Source organism: Suncus etruscus, chromosome 17, assembly GCF_024139225.1.
Source record: "Suncus etruscus isolate mSunEtr1 chromosome 17, mSunEtr1.pri.cur, whole genome shotgun sequence".
Classification (NCBI taxonomy): domain Eukaryota; kingdom Metazoa; phylum Chordata; class Mammalia; order Eulipotyphla; family Soricidae; genus Suncus; species Suncus etruscus.
Genome location: NC_064864.1, coordinates 74,934,555 through 74,951,547, shown reverse-complemented (window position 1 = coordinate 74,951,547; position 16,993 = coordinate 74,934,555). Strand labels below are relative to the sequence as shown.

Here is a 16,993-nt window from a genome sequence, read left to right as displayed (position 1 = left end):
TCTAGCTGATGTAATTTTCCATGCAAATGTATTTTCTCAAATTGTACGAAATGTTGCTGTTCTTTATTGTACAATATCATGTTAGTTGGTTAATATCCTCATTGCTGTATAGAAATTTATCTAATCTCTGGTTAATCCCAACAGTTTTCCCACCACCACAGCTTTTAATGAGAATCTTTAAAAGCGTGCTTTTTTCTGGATCCTATTTCATGATGCTAGTCTACCCGTTACTAATTATGACTTATAAGTTATATTCAATATTAATTTAGCTATAAATAGGCCATTGTTCTATTCCCTAATTACTTAAACTAGTGGTATGACAGAGGAAAGACACTTGACCTTTATTTGTTGGGGGCTGTTGAGGATGTGTTGGTAGAGTTTGGGTGCTCCTAGCTCTGTGCTGATGGTAGCTTGGGGAATGTGTTGTTTGGGGTGAACCTGTGTGCCTGGTTCTCTGAGGCAGGACCCAGTGCTCCAGTTCCTCCTCAATGGGATGAAGGAGAGTGTGATCAGCCTGAGGCCAATGGGGGGTCATTGGGAAACCCTTATCCCAAGCTGCCTATGGGTAGTACCAGTGCAGATGTGGGAAGAGCCACTTAGCTGCTCTAGTGCAAAGACAAAGAGAGGTGTCTCTCTTTGTTGGGGGACAATGCTCCCACCCCAGCCATGAATACTGAGCACCCTTCCCTGATCTCTGGGACTCAAGTACCCAAACTACAGAGCTCTGGGACTTTGCTGTCCACTGGATCATTCCTGAGATTCGGAACTCCTCACACCCCACTCTTGTCATCCCAAGAGACTGAGGTTTCACCCCAACTGTGGGTTCAAGATGAGGGTACACACATGTAAAACACATGCAAAGCACACACGAGTCGCATCTGTACTCAAGGGAACAGTTGTACATATGCCAGTACATGCCAGACTACACATGCACACATATGTGTGCCTCATGTGAGGAATTGGCATACACATGTGTGTAGCCACACATCTATGTGTAAGACCAGATAAACACAGTGCCCTAGAATCTTGCACCTCGCACCCTACGGTGTCAAGTTGTGCTGAGCAGCAGCCTCATGGCCCTGCCCCTCTGTCCCAGGCTAGGGAGATCTACAACATTTTTGCGCCTCTTATTGAGTTAAACCCCTGATGTGTGGACACATCAGGCTCTGCATTTGCAGGGGAGAGGGCACAATTCTTCTAGAGTTGGCAGGTGAGGAGGGTGGCTGGGTGGTGTGGCATTGCATCATGCCTACAGGACGAAATGTGCCTAACGGGAGGAGATAGGACCAGAGGGTCCTCTGCTGTGTCCACACAGACCCATGGCCTGGCACTGCTGGCTGACACAGGGCATCGGGGGAGGCAGGTGGGTCAGTCTGCGGCTAGAGAATGCCGGCAGCAGCCATGCTCTTAACTCAGGTCTCCAGCGCCACCAGGGCAAGGGTGACATGCCTTGAGCATGTTTGAGACTCATCCCTGGCACTTTCTAAATTTTGTTCTCCATGTCTTGTTTCCTTTAGCTGAATGTGGTGCCAGTGTCCAAGGGAACAAGGGCACGTTGCTGTCCCCCAACTTCCCTTCCAACTATGACAATAACCATGAGTGCATCTACAGGATAGAGACGGAGCCCGGCAAGGGTGTACGCCTCCAAGCTGACAGCTTCCAGCTCTCTGAGGGGGATGTTCTCAAGGTGAGTGCCTGGAGCCAACAGAGCCCTGAATGCTGGGATCACAGGCCAGAGGAACCATTGCACCTTCTGAAGAGAAGCTGCCATGTGTAGCCTCGGGGGCAGGAACACATGGGATGTGGCCACAGAGCTGTGGATTCTCACAGGGCACCCGAGGCAGGGACCTGACAGAGCTTCTCCAGCTGGGGAGGGATGGAAAAAGGCCCTCGGCATTCCCATTCTGGTGGGAATTCTCTGCTGATTGCCAGCTCCAAAGTGGTAATTCTTGTCACTGAAACCACTTCATTAGAGCCCAGCAGGATGGGGCCCATAACACAGACCTGGCCCTGTGCTGTGGGGGTACAGGGGGAGACAAGCAACAGGCACTGTCTGTCTGTCTGTCCAGCATTCTGGCCATCTGTGTAGCTTCAGGAGCTTTGTTCAGCCTGGACTGCATCTGTGAAGGTCTTGTTGAGACCACTCGGGTTAAGCAACAGTAACAGTGATCTTTCCATATAGTCTTTTCCATAAATCTTTCCATGCTCTTTTCCATAGTCCAGGGGTAATGGCATGTGCTGTGCTTTGTTCCCAGGTGTTCGACGGCAGGGACAGCTCTGCCCGCCAACTGGGCTCCTTCTCCCGAAACGAGCTGTCAGGGCTGGTCCTGAACAGCACATCCAACCATCTGTGGCTGGAATTCAATACCAATGGCTCGGGCACGGCACCTGGCTTCCAGCTCACCTACAGCAGTATGTAGCACCTTCCCCCCACCGCCACTGCCCTGCCCTGCCCTGGCACGGTGACTGTGTCATCCTGAGAATTTGCCATCAAAGATTAGGCTCCAGTTTTATTCTTAGAATTAGGTGGGGTTTGGTCATGAAGTGACTGTGTGTAATTAAAAAAAAAAAACAGACTAAAAACTGAACAATTGTAAGTCAATGAACAATTGTCAATTGGCAATCTACATTTACAATCCATGTGCATGACTATGAAAGACAAGCAGGGAATGTTGGGTGTCCTGGTAGGAGGTGTCTCTGCCTTGCACACCCAGGCATGGTACCTGTCTCTGTGAACAGTCATCTTCCTGTGTACTTCGTGTGTGGGTTCTGTTCTCACTGCATGTCTGTATGCATCTCTCCTATACACACAGCAGTGATTTCTGCTGATACAAAGACTAAATCTTGCCAATCAGAATTTTATCATCCCCTCTGGCTAAGCCTGGGGGATCAGCCTGATCCTTCCCTCAGCCTTAGGCATGTTCTCCACTGCTCTTGTATGAATATGACATCAGTGCAGAAATGTGTATTTTGAAGAGGAATGTGAAGAAGACACAAAAAGTAAAGATTCAGAAGCAACTGTGCTTTCTGAAAGGGAGCTGTGCAGCAGGACGTCATTAAAGCCATTTCCATTAGAGACAATGTCACCAAATTGGAGATGAAATGTGGATGAATGATTCAAGTGGATCCATGAATTCAATTCTCAAACATGCGGAAAATGGATAGAACCCTCTCATGGGAGTCAGACTTTGGCAGAAGGAGCAGGAAAGTATGATCAAAATTTCATTTGGTTCCTACAGCTGATGGGGAAGGAAAGAAGGCCCGAGACCATCCAGGATCAGTGCACTCTGGTCTACAGGCCACAGGCATCCCCTGCATTCCTCTTCCTACTCTGTCTCCCTCTTTCCCAGCATAAACCTTCTCTGGTCCCTGTGGTGTGCTTCAGTGCAAGTAACCTGGGTCCCACCTTTGTACCAGGCCTAGCACCGTCTACCATGGGCACACACGGGTGGACCTGAACTACAGGTCATGGCTTCCCTGCAAGGTCTCCCAACTGTATCTGGGTCCTTCTCCCCTTGGGGTTCCCATAGCAGCTGGAAGAGGACAAACTAATCCTGGTGCCTGAGCAAGAGAGGAATGACTCAGACCCTCTTGTTTGGAGACATCACCAGTTCAAGACTTGCAAGACTTGGGCAGAATTAGAATTAGAGTCTCTGGCACCAGGAAACAAATGGTTTGCTCTTTCTTTCATGATAATCGTCTTTGAAAAGACTCTATAAAGAGAAGCACATTCATTGTCCTACATGCAAGACAAATCAGCAACAAACAGTGTTGTTAAACCCTTTTCTTTTGCTGCTAATTCTACTTTTCAGAACCATACTCCCAAAGCAGGTCTTTGGAGCAGAAAATATCTGCATTTCAGCTTCATGATTCACCTTCCTTGTTGTCTTGGTTCTCTGAGCCTGCCGGTATGTGGTGTGTGGCTGTTGGTGTCCTTGGTTTTATCTCTTGGACTCACTTATCTGCCACAGAGGACTGGAGAAGTGCCCTGGCCTGGCTTCAGGCAGCTCCCCATCTGTGACTCTCACAACCAGGGGCTGCTCCCAGCTCCCCTCATGAGGTTGCAGGCTCTGAGCTTCTGTGGAGTTCCTGCATATGCTTCCTCCCTGGTCCCCCTCAGTGCACCCTGGTCTACAGGCCACAGGCATCCTCTGTGCTCCTCTTCCTGCTCTGTCTCCTTTCCTAGCATCAGCCTCCTCTTGTCCCTATGATGTGCTTCAGCGCAAGTAACCTGAGTCCCACCTCTGTACCGGGCACAGTTGTGCATGGGCACATGCAGGCAGACCTGAACTGCAGGTCTAGGCTTCCCTGCAAGGTCTCCCAACTATATCTTGGTCCTTCTCCCCTGGGGCTTCCTGTAGCAGCTGGGAGAATCGTGACCTGGGAGCAGGGATGGGCTGGAGAGCACGAAGCTGCAGGGGCCACCACCCCATGTGCTTGTCTTGTTTGGTGGAGAAGGTGCCTTCCCTGTCATCCATCTTAGATGCCTGTGGCCACCCCAGTTCCATACCCACTGACCTCTATGCCAGGCACTGCAGTGCAATTTTGTTCTTCCTCGCTATCCCCTAGGATCTTTGAGAAATGGCAGCTTGTGCTACCTTGGCGCTCACTGCCCCGTGGCAGTATAGACTTGAACAACAGGTGCTGCCCGCCTTGACAAAGATGGAGACTTAGCTCGAGGTCTAGTCAGTTTGGCAGAAGTGATGAGCCAATTTTTCCCCACCAATGATCACATGGGACCTGAGTAGGCATTTTATTTGCTTAAGCAGCACACTCTGCCAGAGGGGCGAAGATATCAGTGATATAGGATGGATTGTGGGTTCTCATATCATCTAAACACTTTCAGCTTCTCATTAAGTTCTTAGATTAAATGCTAAGTCATTAAGCTTGAGAACTGCAGGCTCCCGCCATGTGATAGGGTGCCTGAATCAGACGTTCATTCCTGAAAGGGAGCTCGAAAGTAATGAATGGTTAGAAAATAGTTGGAGTCAATTATTATTAAAGCTGTAGACTATGGAAAGGCACTGGCAACTATTTTCCAAAGCCTTTTGTAATTATCTCTGCTAGTTAATTGCATTACTTAAAGAAACATTCATATTCAAATGTTGCTGGTTCATAACTAATCTGCACACATAAATGGCTCCCGGAATGTCTGTGGAGAAAAATATAAAGCTTAAGAAACATCCTGAAGTCTTTCCAGAATTGGGTGCAGTTTTTATCCTTTAACATTAACACTTCCCACTCCAGCATCCTGGGAATTTGGGATTTGGAGAAATGGTACCCTTCTCCCTTGAACTCATAGAGTACTCATCTTGAGACTTAGTCCACATCTCAGTACTCAGTGTTCATCCATGCATAGTACTCATCTCTGTACACAGTAGTCATGCTCATATCTGGCAATGGTGCTACCTTCATGAATGGTACTCCTCTTGGTGAGTGGATTCATGTTCATAAATAGTATTGGCCTTTGTGAACAATCCTCAGGAATGGAATGTGTCTTTGTGAACGGTACTCACATTCATAAATGGTGCTTGTCTTTGTGAACAATACAGGTCCATAAACAGTATTTGTTTTTGTGAATGGTACTCATGCTCATGAACAGTACTTGTCTTTGGGAATATTACTCATATTCATTACTACTTGTCTTCAGAGTAACAAATGTCTTCCTAAATAGTACTCTCCTACACAGAGAGTACTCATCTTCCACAGTAACACAGAGTCCCACAGAGATTTGCTGTGGGTCTGTCCACCAGGCACAGTGAACATCTGAGGCCCAGAGGCCACAGAGGATGTGGAGCATATGCTTGACATAGTCTCCCCTAGCCTAGAAAACATGGTCAGAAAGGGGTGCTGGCTACAGCCTCCTCTGGTGGTCCAGGCATCTCTGGAGTACACATGGCCCCATCACAGGTGGCATTGGCTGCAGGCATGCACTGGCCCCTCTAACAGTCCAGCCTCAGTTGCAGTGTGTGGCTCCCAGATCGTCCCAGGGTGGCTCATATATCCCAGAGTTGGAGAAACCACTGGCCCCTCTAGCGTCCTTGCCTGGCTGCTAGGCCCCTGGTGCCTCATTCCTCACAATAAGCCACTGTCCTGCCAGCATCCTGGTTCATGCTGTCAACTTTGTGCCAGCTTGTCTTCACCAATACTGCTTGGTTTCTGCCATCTCCTCACACATGCTGCAGTCAGCAGTGGCCCCCTGACAGAGGGATGTTCGCAGAAGGGGCCTTTGCTTTCCATCCATGGAAGGTGTGGTGCTCCCCAGATGATCTTGGCTTCCCCATGTGGTCCATCAGCCAGGAAAAAGCGTCACCAAGCACTGAGAGCAAATTGGAACTGCCCTCAGAGGAGGAAATAGAGGGGCAGGGACTAGTCTCACTGGCTAGTGGCCACAGACTGGCCTGGCTGCCTTGTCCTAGGAATGTATGACCTCATTGTGCTGCTGATGGAGGAACTTTGCAGCATTCTAGGGCTGAGCATTCACTCTTAGAGTACTCAAAGAACCAACAGCGAGTAATGCAACAGAACCCAGGTGTGCTGACAAGCTCTTGGACACTTGTAAGCTTCTTTACGAGGTCTCAAAGTGTTCCCCTATAACTGTTTTTCCTCACACCCTTTCTGCCCTGTGGGATAGGAAGAAGGATGCTGCCAGCAGTATTAGCACCTGAATGTAAGGGGGTCTAGGGAGGCAAGTGGATGTAGGATGTGGGCACATGAGTTCTTGGCCCCAGCTCCTCATGTGCCCTCTCGGTCTCCTTGTCTTGCTCCCTGCATTGTGTCGCTCCCCACGCACACCCCATCTAGCCACCTTGTGACGGATAATGCTCAGGAGGGGCTGGTTTGCCTCCCCCAGGTTTGGTTTCGGGGCAGAAGGAGCAGAACCCAGAGAGCTCAAACTCAAGCATGTTCTCGGTGCTGAGAAGTACGGCACATCCTGGAGCCCATGACTCTGGGTTCTGGATTCTGTAATTCTGGATTTTGTGAATGTTCGAGGTTCTGTGGCTCTAAGTTTTGTGGTTCTGGATCCTGTGGCTTTGGGTCTCATGGTTCTGGATACCTGGCTCTGGGTTCTGTGGTTCCGGATACCATATGGCTCTGGGTTCTGTGTTTATGAGTCCTGCGGCTCTAGGGCTGTTGATTCTGTGTTCCATGGTTCTGGGTGCTGTCGCTCTGGGTTCCATGACTCTGGGTTCTCTGGCATTGGCTCATATGACTCTTGAGTCCTATGAATCTGGATCGTGTGGCTCTGGGTTCTGTGATTCTGGATCCTGTGGCTCTGGATACCATGACTCTAGATTCTGTGGCGGTGTCCTATAACTAGATGCCATGGCTCTGAGTTCTGAGACTCTGGGTCCCCTGGTTGCATTAAGGAGGCTCTCAGGTGTTTGGGCACATGTAGGTTCTCTCTGGGTTGCTCAGGGGACTCTCCCTTCCTCTGGAAAGCTGCTGACACATTTGATATGAAAAAATCACTTTTCCAGCGAGAGGTACTCTATCTTCAGGTTGGTCCCCATGCCCTCCCCACATGCAGTCAAGCATTTTGATGCTTCTTTCTAGTGCTCAGAAACCTGCCTTTCTGTCAAAATTTGATCCCCATCCGGTTGACTAAGGATTTTAATTAGATTTTTTTCCCCAGAATATTCAGAGGTCCGTATCCATGGAGGTGACACATGTAATCACCAAATAACAGTATCAGTGATGAGAGAAAAGAAGTCTCTGACTAAAATACCAATCCAAAACTAATCCCCATGCTAGCTGAAAAACAACAACAGCAACATATTTTTATATGTAACTATAACATTGAGAATGATGTTCTATTCTAGAAATTCAATAGAAATGATTTGGGAATCAAACACGCACACTGCACCCAGAATGGTGTGCTGGCTAACAGGATGTGTGTTGGATGCACAAGTCCGTCAAACTCTGCAGAAAGCCGGCTCCCCTGCCAGACTGTGTGTTCATGATTCTCTTGCCTGGACTGCATGTTCATTCATTCACTTCCTTCTGTCCGTCTGTCATTAAAGACATCATTTCAGGGTGAGCATCAAACCCCAGGTTTTTTCACCCTTGCACCACATGGTCCTTTGTTGGAGTAACTGGTTCTTACTCTGTTCAGGATCATTCTTACCATGTGCTTTGCCCTTCTGGGCACAAAGACGTCTGGGTTGGCCCCCTCACTACCCCTATCTATTCTCCACCTATAGGGGGGTTCCTAATTCTTCCTAATAAAGATCTCAGGTCAGAGAGACTGCTTTCGGTTTCAGCTCCACAGGTAGTCTGTGTGTCTTTGCCTACTCACAGATAGCTTGTGGTGGAAGTTTCTGAACCTGTTGTATCTCCCTAAACTGTGTGGATTCTTCCCTGTGTCGGTGCTGCTAACTGATTTGTAATCAAGAATCCCTCTCCTCCAGAAATTGGGCATGAGACTTCCACTACAGTCCCTCACTCTTTCAGATGATCCTGTGTAAAATTGCATATTAATTATTGAGTCCTGGATGGTTGTGGATTGTGATGGATGGAGAGTGAGGCCTTTCTCCTCCAGCCCAGGTGCCTGCGCCCCTTCCAGCCGGCGGGTCTGAGGGTTCAGTGTAGTGGTGAGGAAATGATCCACAGGCAATCAGGATCAGGAGACATCAGCTTTATTCAAGGCCCTAGCCATCAAGAGGGGCTTCTAAGCTTTAAACCTTTTAAGCAGGCTCTCCTCAGCTGCCCTGCCATTCAATCCTGTTTCTATCCTCTCCACTTCATCAGTCCATTCTCCCCAGGCTTCTCCTTCCTCAATCTCTTTACACCCCTGAGGCAACCCTTTGTTACTTTCCATAGACCCCTCCCAGAATTGGGTTGGTCTGACCAACAGGTAGCCCAAGGGTTGGGCTGATAACATGTCAGTATCTTGCTAGTTTTCAAACAGTCATGAAACCATGTCCAGCTATCCTTTGGGTTCTGTGATTGCTGCATGGTTTTTTTTTTTTTTTCCTGGATTACAAGAGATTTTACCATTTAAAGGAAAGTTCCCACACTGAGCTATGTTATAGTATAGTTTTGCTAAGCAAACAGGCTTCTGGCAGGGCTGAGTTTTAAGCCATTGGTTTCTCGAATTCTGAACTTTTTCAGCACTGATTACACTCTCAGCTCACTGAGACCCAGTGCAGATGCCCCAGTTGCCTGGACATGAGCTTGGAAAAAGGCAACCCCAATTCCAGGGATTAACCAGATGCCACTCTCAGAATCCTTGACATGGGTCCTCTGCAGGCTGAGGAGATGATCTAACCTGCTGGACCACTGAAACTTCAGTCACCGCTGGACCATTAGTACACGATTGTCTTCATTGGGGTTCCAGGTTGTTTTTATGGAGGCAGTGCCTTGGCCTTCCTGCTTCTTGGTCTCAGGAAACACCTAGGGAGACTGAGAGGGACTTGGAGCCCACTGGCAAATCCTTCCAACCTCTTCTCTCTGTTGAAGATGAAAATCCCCCCAAGAAATGTCCCAGCAGGTAGGGCATTTGCCTTGTACATGGTCAACCAGGGTTCAATCCACCGAATTCCATATGGTCTCCCGAACCTGCCAAGAATGATTTATGAGTACCAAGCCAGGAGTAACTCCTGAGCGCCACTGGGTGTGGTCCAAAAGCAAAACAAACAAATAAACAAAAAACAAGGAGGAAGAAGAAAAAAGGAGAAGGAAGTGGAGAAGGAGGAAGAAGGAGATAGAGGAGGAGGAGGAAGAAGAGAGAAAGAGGAGGGGAAAAAAGACAGGAGGAGGAGGAGTGCCTTGCTGCTCTAGATGCAAAACCTTGAACAGTTTGCTGTTCAGCTATTTTTAATCAAGCGCAAGATCCTCCTCCGCTCAAGTGGACACAGCCCCAGCACCATTTCACGACCCCGGCAGAATCAAGCTCTTTCCTGGCAGCTCCCCTTCGTTGCCCAAGTTTGCAGGCTAAGCTAAAATCCGGAGAGCTGGGTGGGGAACCTTGGCAGCAGTCTTGCCTGCCAAGACTCTTTCCCGGGCTGCAGAGTGCACGGGGTGGGCTGGCCCCGGCTGGACCCTGAGAGCCACAGGCTCAGGCTGCTGTCCTCTTCCCACCGCTAGGCTTCGACCTGCTCAAGTGCGAGGACCCCGGGACTCCTAACTACGGCTACAGGATCCGGGACGAAGGGCACTTCTCGGACACCACCGTGGTGTACAGCTGCAATCCCGGCTACACCATGCGTGGCAGCAGCAGCCTCACCTGCCTGAGCGGAGACCGCAGGGTGTGGGACCAGCCGCTGCCCTCCTGCGTGGGTGAGCAGTGGTGGGACGGGTGTGCATGGGACAGCCTGGGCCGAGGGGCAAGGCCTGCTCCTGGGGCAGGGCTGGCCGTTGGGCGGGGTCTAACGTTGGGCCTGGCCTTTCGGAGTAAGAAAGGCCTGGTCAAGGGGAAGGGCCTACTTGTGGGCGGCACTTGCTTCCAGGGCTGGAGCCTGGAGATAAAGGAGCCTGTCCTAGGGCAGGGCCTGGTTTGGGCGGGGCTTGCTTGCCCTTGGGCCGGGACTGGGCTGGGGCGGGGCGTGCCCTGTCCCCTCGGCCACTGCTTGTCCCCACCAGGTTTCTTCTACTTCCTCACTGGCCTGTGTCGCTTGCAGCGGAGTGCGGTGGCAGGGTCCAGGCGGCCACGTCGGGGCGCATCCTGTCTCCAGGGTACCCTGCGCCCTATGACAACAACCTGCACTGCACATGGGTGGTAGAGGCGGACCCTGGAAAGACCATCAGGTACACCTCAGGGTTGAAGAGTTCAGAGTCTTTCCCCAGCCCAGCTTCCTTGCTGGATGACACCTAGGGTCCTGCAGGTGCCCTCCAGGGTAGGCATGTCCATCTCCTGGAAGGCTGCAAACACTGTCCAGAGAGCCAGCCCGTGGGCTGAGGGACAAAGGGGCCCAATGGTGCCTGTCAGACATCATGGCGCCATCTGTCAATGAGAAGGAAAAGGGGTGCTCAGAGGAGGCCCCATCATTCTATATCCCACCTCCCTTCGGGCCACCTCCCTCCCCAGCCCTCAGCCTTGTCATGAACTCACTCCTACTAGCATCTTGAGACAGTCACACACAAAGGTTCATCCTGTGTGTGGACTGTCAGGAAACTGGCTTAAAATTGTGGGTCGCTAATGATGAGAAATGACTACCTTGAGAATCGTTGATTCTTGGGTGGAAATCAACTACAACAGAGGAACAGGACTCAGACTCCGTCCTTCGTGGAAACCGGTCTGGCTGTGACCCCATGAAAGTAGATCAAATTCAATATTAGTTCTGCTCTCTGAAGTTCCGCAGGTTTGATCCGAGTGACAGCAGGGTCACTGCTCTGGTTTTGATTCCAAAGCTCCTCAGAAATGTCACGATTTGCGAAATGCCTTTACACAAATAGGATGTGTTCTCTCCCGGGGTTTAAAGCTTTGTTTACTAAGAACTTCTAAAGAATCTGAAAGAACTTTGAGGTGTTCTCCTGGTGCAAATCAGTAAAAATCATTATTTGCAGGTGAAGCTATTATTTCATTCACATTTTAAGAAGAGAAAAACTAAATTAATAAACAAAGAATGAGTTGAGGTATATAAAAGTGTACAGCTTTTGCTATCAATTCTGATTTTAATATCTAATCATTAATGTACAAAAAGAAAAGACAAATGCCAATTTTTGTTGGGGGAAATGTTTTCTTTTTTCCTGTATCTTTCAAATATCTCTCAAATTTACCTCAAGAATATCTAGAAAGGCCATTTTTAAGGCATGAAGTTAGGGCATGAATTCTTTCCTAAGAATGAAGAGACAACAAAGCACAAGTATTTGTAATCAATTTCTTCACAAATTTGTCCCCAACTTTGTCCCCAAGTCTCTGATCATCTCTGCTTGTGAAGAAAATGCATGCTATTCCTGGAGTAGTTTTGAAAACAATATTGCTAAGGTCCATCATATACAATGTTAGATTTAAAATTCCTATGGTGAACAAAGGTGTGGTGGTACTGTTATTTGGATGTAGTTTAGACTTAATCTACTAATAGCCTGGCCAGCCTTATCCCTGAAATTGGAAAGTTGAGGGACTGAAATAACCCCACAGATGGGCTTCCAGCTTACAGGCATTAATCATTTTTTTCAAGTTCTTCCCATCCAATGTTGTGGTTCTTTACTGTAAATGCTGTTCCCGGACCACGAAGGAACAGGCACTGGGATTGCACAGGGATTAGCAGCTATGATGTGGCCCCTGGATGAGTCTCCTTGGCTCTGTCTGTGTAGAAGCAAGTACCGACCATATATAGCTCTATGGCGTCCTGCTTGTGGCCGTCATGAGCCTGTCATGTGTACAGCAGTGTTTGGGCTCTGCTGAGGCCTGAGCCAGCTTGAATTCAAGATGCCTCTGTGAACGTAGCTGCACTCGAAGCCAAGCTCCTCAGGGGCCTTTGTTTTCCTTCAGGGTAGCTTCTGCTCCTGGATCCCCTGGGCCACAGGGCAGTGCTCAGTGCCTGCCCAGAGGTGTCTGTGTGACCCTTTCTGGGCCCTGCCTGTGTGTGCCTGCATGTAGTTTAGACTTAGTCCACTGGTAATCCACGAGGTGCTCGCTCGGGGCCTTTCTTTCAGTGTTTGAGACCTTGTCGTTCCCCGAGCCAGCACTGAGAGAAACACTTTCTAACACTCTCCGTTCTAAAAAGGCAAGAGGCAAGAGGCATCAGCTGTGGACAGAACTGTCTAGGCTAGGGCCTTAGTGTGCGGGTACAGTGTGGGTGTGAGTCTGTCCCGGGAGGGAGGGAGGCAGGCAGGCAGGCACCCAGAGCTGTGGCTGCTGCTGTCCTTGGCCTGGGGAACCCTGAGTGGGCGAGAGGGGCCAGGTGCTGCGTGTTTGGGATTCAAAGCTGCTGCCCTGTGGCCAAGGGGCCCCGGGCAGAAAGAGACGCTGCGGTGTCCTCTCCTCCTCGAGCCCCTCCTGCCTGCATCCTTGTGTGAGCAATCAGCAGTCATGGATCTCCCCGAGAGGCCAACGCTGCTGGGGAAACGCCTCACTGGCCGCTCACTGACCAGGGCCAGGCCTTGTCGCCTTTGCCTACTGGCACTTGTGCCTGGGGCGGCGTGGGGACCATAGAGGGGAGCTCCGGGCCCTGGCTGGCTCCTGCAGGCCGGCTGCAGCTGTGCTCTCTCCCCTCACAGCCTGCACTTCATCGTGTTCGACACCGAGCTGGCCCACGACATCCTGCGCGTGTGGGACGGGCCGCTGGAGGCTGCCCTTCTGCTCCGGGAGTGGAGCGGCTCAGCCCTCCCGGGCGACGTGCACAGCACCTTCAGCTCGCTGACTCTGCAGTTCCTCAGCGACTTCTTCATCAGCAAGTCCGGCTTCTCCATCCAGTTCTCCAGTAGGTCGCGCGGGCTGCCCGGCCCTCCCCTCGGCCCCTCTTATGCCTCTCCCTGTCCCACAGGGGACCCTAGACAGCTGCCCCCAAAGTCCACGTCACCCAGGAGCTGGACTCTGGCTTTGCTCATGGCCTGGGCTCTGTGGTGGGGCAGTGGGAGAAGAGGGGACAGTTCTGGCCCCTTCTCACCTGCGGAGGGGCTTCCTGTGGGGGACAGCTGGCCCCACTCTGGACTTTGGCCCAGGGAGGTTTGCTGAAGCAGGACCCTCGTCAGTGTGGCCAGAATCACTCCATGCACAATGGCAGCTGCAGACAGGCGCAGGCTTGTTTGCGTTCGAGGGGAGTTTCAGGGAGAGCGTTTTGTCCAGACCCGCTGGCCTGTCCCCAGCTCTTGAGGGGTGGCCTATGTGGCCCGGCTGGGTTTCTGTGTCACGACGGTCACATGGTCGGCCCAGGCTCATGGCACTGTTCTGCTCTGTGCAGAAATCCCACACCTTCGAGTCTAGAACAGAGTGGGCCTGCTGAAGTGGCCCGTGGCCCGTGTGCAGAGCTTCTTTCCCTCTCCCGTCCCTGCAGTGTCAGTGTCCCCCATTCTCCCGGGGGTCCTTTCAGACTTCCCGCTTCGTTTGTTTGTTTGTTTGTTTGTTTTGGGACACACTCAACTGTGCTCAGGTCTGACTCCTGGCTCTATGCTCAGATTCACTCCTAGTGGTCCTTCGGGGACCCTATGGGATGCTGGGGATCAAACCCAGGTGGGTCACATGCAAAGGAAACGCCCTCCCCACTATGCCATCCATCGCTCAGGCCCACCTGACAACTGTACTTTGCAGCCAGTGTCCTCGCTGCCATGTAGCTCCTTGACCCCCTCTCCCCTTCACCCTTCTGTGCCTCGTCTCTGCCTGGTAGGGCCCCAAGTCTCCCGCCTGCCATCACTGCTGGTGGTCTGTCCATCATCAGTCCTCGGGGGCCAGGCTGAGTCCGGGTTGGGGAACTGAGGTGCCTCTGTAGCTTCCCCACTGGCCATGCCCTTATACTTCTCTTCCTTCTGTTGTCTCTTCTCTGGTTCCAAAGAAAAGGGGTACAGCCCCCAGGTGTGACTGTGCCATGTGTTCATGTGTTTTTCCTGTGGTCTCGGGTGCCTCTCCTGACCCTGCTGGGTGGGCGGGGGTGGAGGGAGTTCGTGCAGAAGTATCCAGGTCCTGGACCACCAGGGCACCTGTTTGTCCCGGGAGCCCCCCCCCACACCCTCATGCTCAGGATGCAGATGTCCCACCCTTCTCTGTTCATCCCCATAGGAAGTGAGGACACATGACCTACTTTCGTACCCTTCCAGCCCCACCCAGCCTCTGGCCCTCCCTCCTTCCTTTCCCCTGCACCCCCAGGACTGCCATAATGATCGCCCTCTGTCCCCTCCAGGGTTCCTACGGGTTCTAATCCTCACTCCTCCATCTCTCGTTTGCATCTTGGTTCCTTTTCTGCTGATTTTTAATATTTTTTTTTTAGTTATTGGCTCTGCTGAGACCGTGAATTCTCTAAAATAATTAGTTTTGTATATTTCCTCTCCATTTGCAACCCTCCAGATGATTCTGATTACAGAATAAATCTCCCAGAGGTGTGTGGGTCCAGCCACATTGAAAGTGACAACTAGCATTGTTCTTCCCTATAATGCACTGACTCGAAGAGGAGAAAAAAAATTAATTGATAGGAGGGCAAGAGACAGATTCAAGTAAGGAACGGGGCAGTGACAGCAGGACAAGAGGTGAAGGAGTCACATTCATGAGCCCATGGCTGATGAAGCCCACACACATGAGTGTTATGGGAGCACATGTGGTAACATGCATGTATCTGTGTCCATGAAAAGGCATGTCTTGGGGTTTGCCTGTCCTCTAGGACAATAGAATCTCTGCTCTGCTGGGCATGATTTGAGATCCACAGAGGCAGAGCACATGCCCAGGTGTACACATATGCACACACACATGCACAGGTGCACACAGAGCAAATGCACACAGATCCACACACAGAGACACATGCAGCACTCATGCACACAGACACACACTACCCTGCGCCATTACCAGCCATTTATCCAGCGCCTCCTCTGTGTCTGAGTCTGTCACAGTTCAGAGCCCGAGTGTGTCTGTTGGGGTGTCTGGCCTTTCCTGGACCCGTCTCAGAGGTCAACTTCTGTCCATGAATCAGTGGTGGTGCCAGATGCCCTGCTGAGGTACTGCAGTGATTGGTGAGGGGACAGCTGCAAGCCAGGACCCTCAGCCCGGGAACCCCCAACAGCTGACTGACTCAGTTGGTCAGGGCCACAGGCTCCATTGGTACCAGCCACATTGTGAGGGTCTGGCCTGTTTTCAGAGAAGAGAGAGGGAAAGATGGTGGGGAGACAGAGGGAAAGGGAGAGGAAGAAAGGAAGAGAGATAGGGAAAGAGAGAGAGGAAGGAAGACAGAGAGGGAAAGGGAGACAGAGGAAAGAAAAGAGGGAGAGAAAAGAAGAGGGATAAAAGGGGGGGTGAGAAAGGGAGAGGGGGAAAAAGAGGTAAAGAGGGAAGGGGAAGGACAGAGGAAGGGCAAAGGAGAGAGGAGAAATAGGGAGAGAGTTTGAGGGGGGAGAGAGAAAATGTAAGAAAGGGAGCAGTGCCTGTGGGAAGCAGTGTGTTTTGCCTAGCGCTGGCCCCTTGGTCCCCTTAGCCTAGGCAGAACCATGTCCCTTGAAGCCATCACCACAGGGACCAGCTGTGTTGCCCAGTAGTACTCCCAGAGTATCCATGGCCCGGTGCCCAGCCTGTCATCTCTCTGCAGCATCCATCGCATCCACCTGCAATGACCCGGGCATGCCCCAGAATGGCACTCGCTATGGGGACAGCCGTGAGCCGGGGGACACGGTCACCTTCCAGTGCGACTCGGGCTACCAACTCCAAGGTCAGGCGAAGGTCACCTGCGTACAGCTGAACAACCGCTTCTTCTGGCAGCCAGACCCACCCACCTGCATGGGTATGATGGGGCTGGGTTTGGGATGGGACTCCCTCCTTCCGGGGGCCACCTAGGAAGCTGGGGCTTAGCTGAGAGTCTCCTGTTCCTTTTGCTGGGTGAAACGGAGGCAGCTATTTCCTTCATATTTGCTAACTGACATTTATTTCACATGTTCCTTCTTTACCCAACCCTGGAAAAAAAAAAACAAGTATCCACTGAGTGACTGTGACTTAAAATAATGTAGCTGACAGTTCATAAGCTGCTGGTGGTCTTGCACTGTTTAACAGGGACATGGGCCCCATAGCAAATATCCTGGCAGCTTTTCTTGTTGCATGGTTTTCCAGTGGTGTCCACTTTAAAGAAAATGCCCCACATGAGAAACAATACTGCCCAGATCCACGTGAAGAGGCACAGAACAGCTTGTGTCTGCAAGTCACGAGGTTCGGGCTTGGACATACACAGTGAACTCAGACACAGAATACACCATCCCATAAATGCTCCCAGCATCCTCCATGTTTATGTAAAATAGTAATTATCAGTAGGCAGTCTTGGAGCTATTGATCATCTGGTCACACAAGCCTAGTTGTGAACTCATCCTACCTCAATTTTAAAGATTTGCAGCTGAGGGGCCAGAGTGATAGCGCAGCAGGAAG

At 50.9% G+C, this 16,993-nt stretch overlaps 1 protein-coding gene across 1 annotated transcript in view; it reads left to right on the top strand.

Moving 5' to 3' along the window:
* The window catches only part of CSMD1 (CUB and Sushi multiple domains 1), a 942,957-nt gene that overhangs the window by 842,410 nt on the left and 83,554 nt on the right, over positions 1-16,993 (top strand). The window contains exons 22-27 of the mRNA XM_049790475.1: positions 1,518-1,687; positions 2,256-2,412; positions 10,090-10,281; positions 10,623-10,749; positions 13,165-13,367; positions 16,170-16,361. Coding sequence (XP_049646432.1) covers positions 1,518-1,687; positions 2,256-2,412; positions 10,090-10,281; positions 10,623-10,749; positions 13,165-13,367; positions 16,170-16,361 — 1,041 coding nt within the window. The remainder of the gene's footprint in view (positions 1-1,517; positions 1,688-2,255; positions 2,413-10,089; positions 10,282-10,622; positions 10,750-13,164; positions 13,368-16,169; positions 16,362-16,993) is intronic.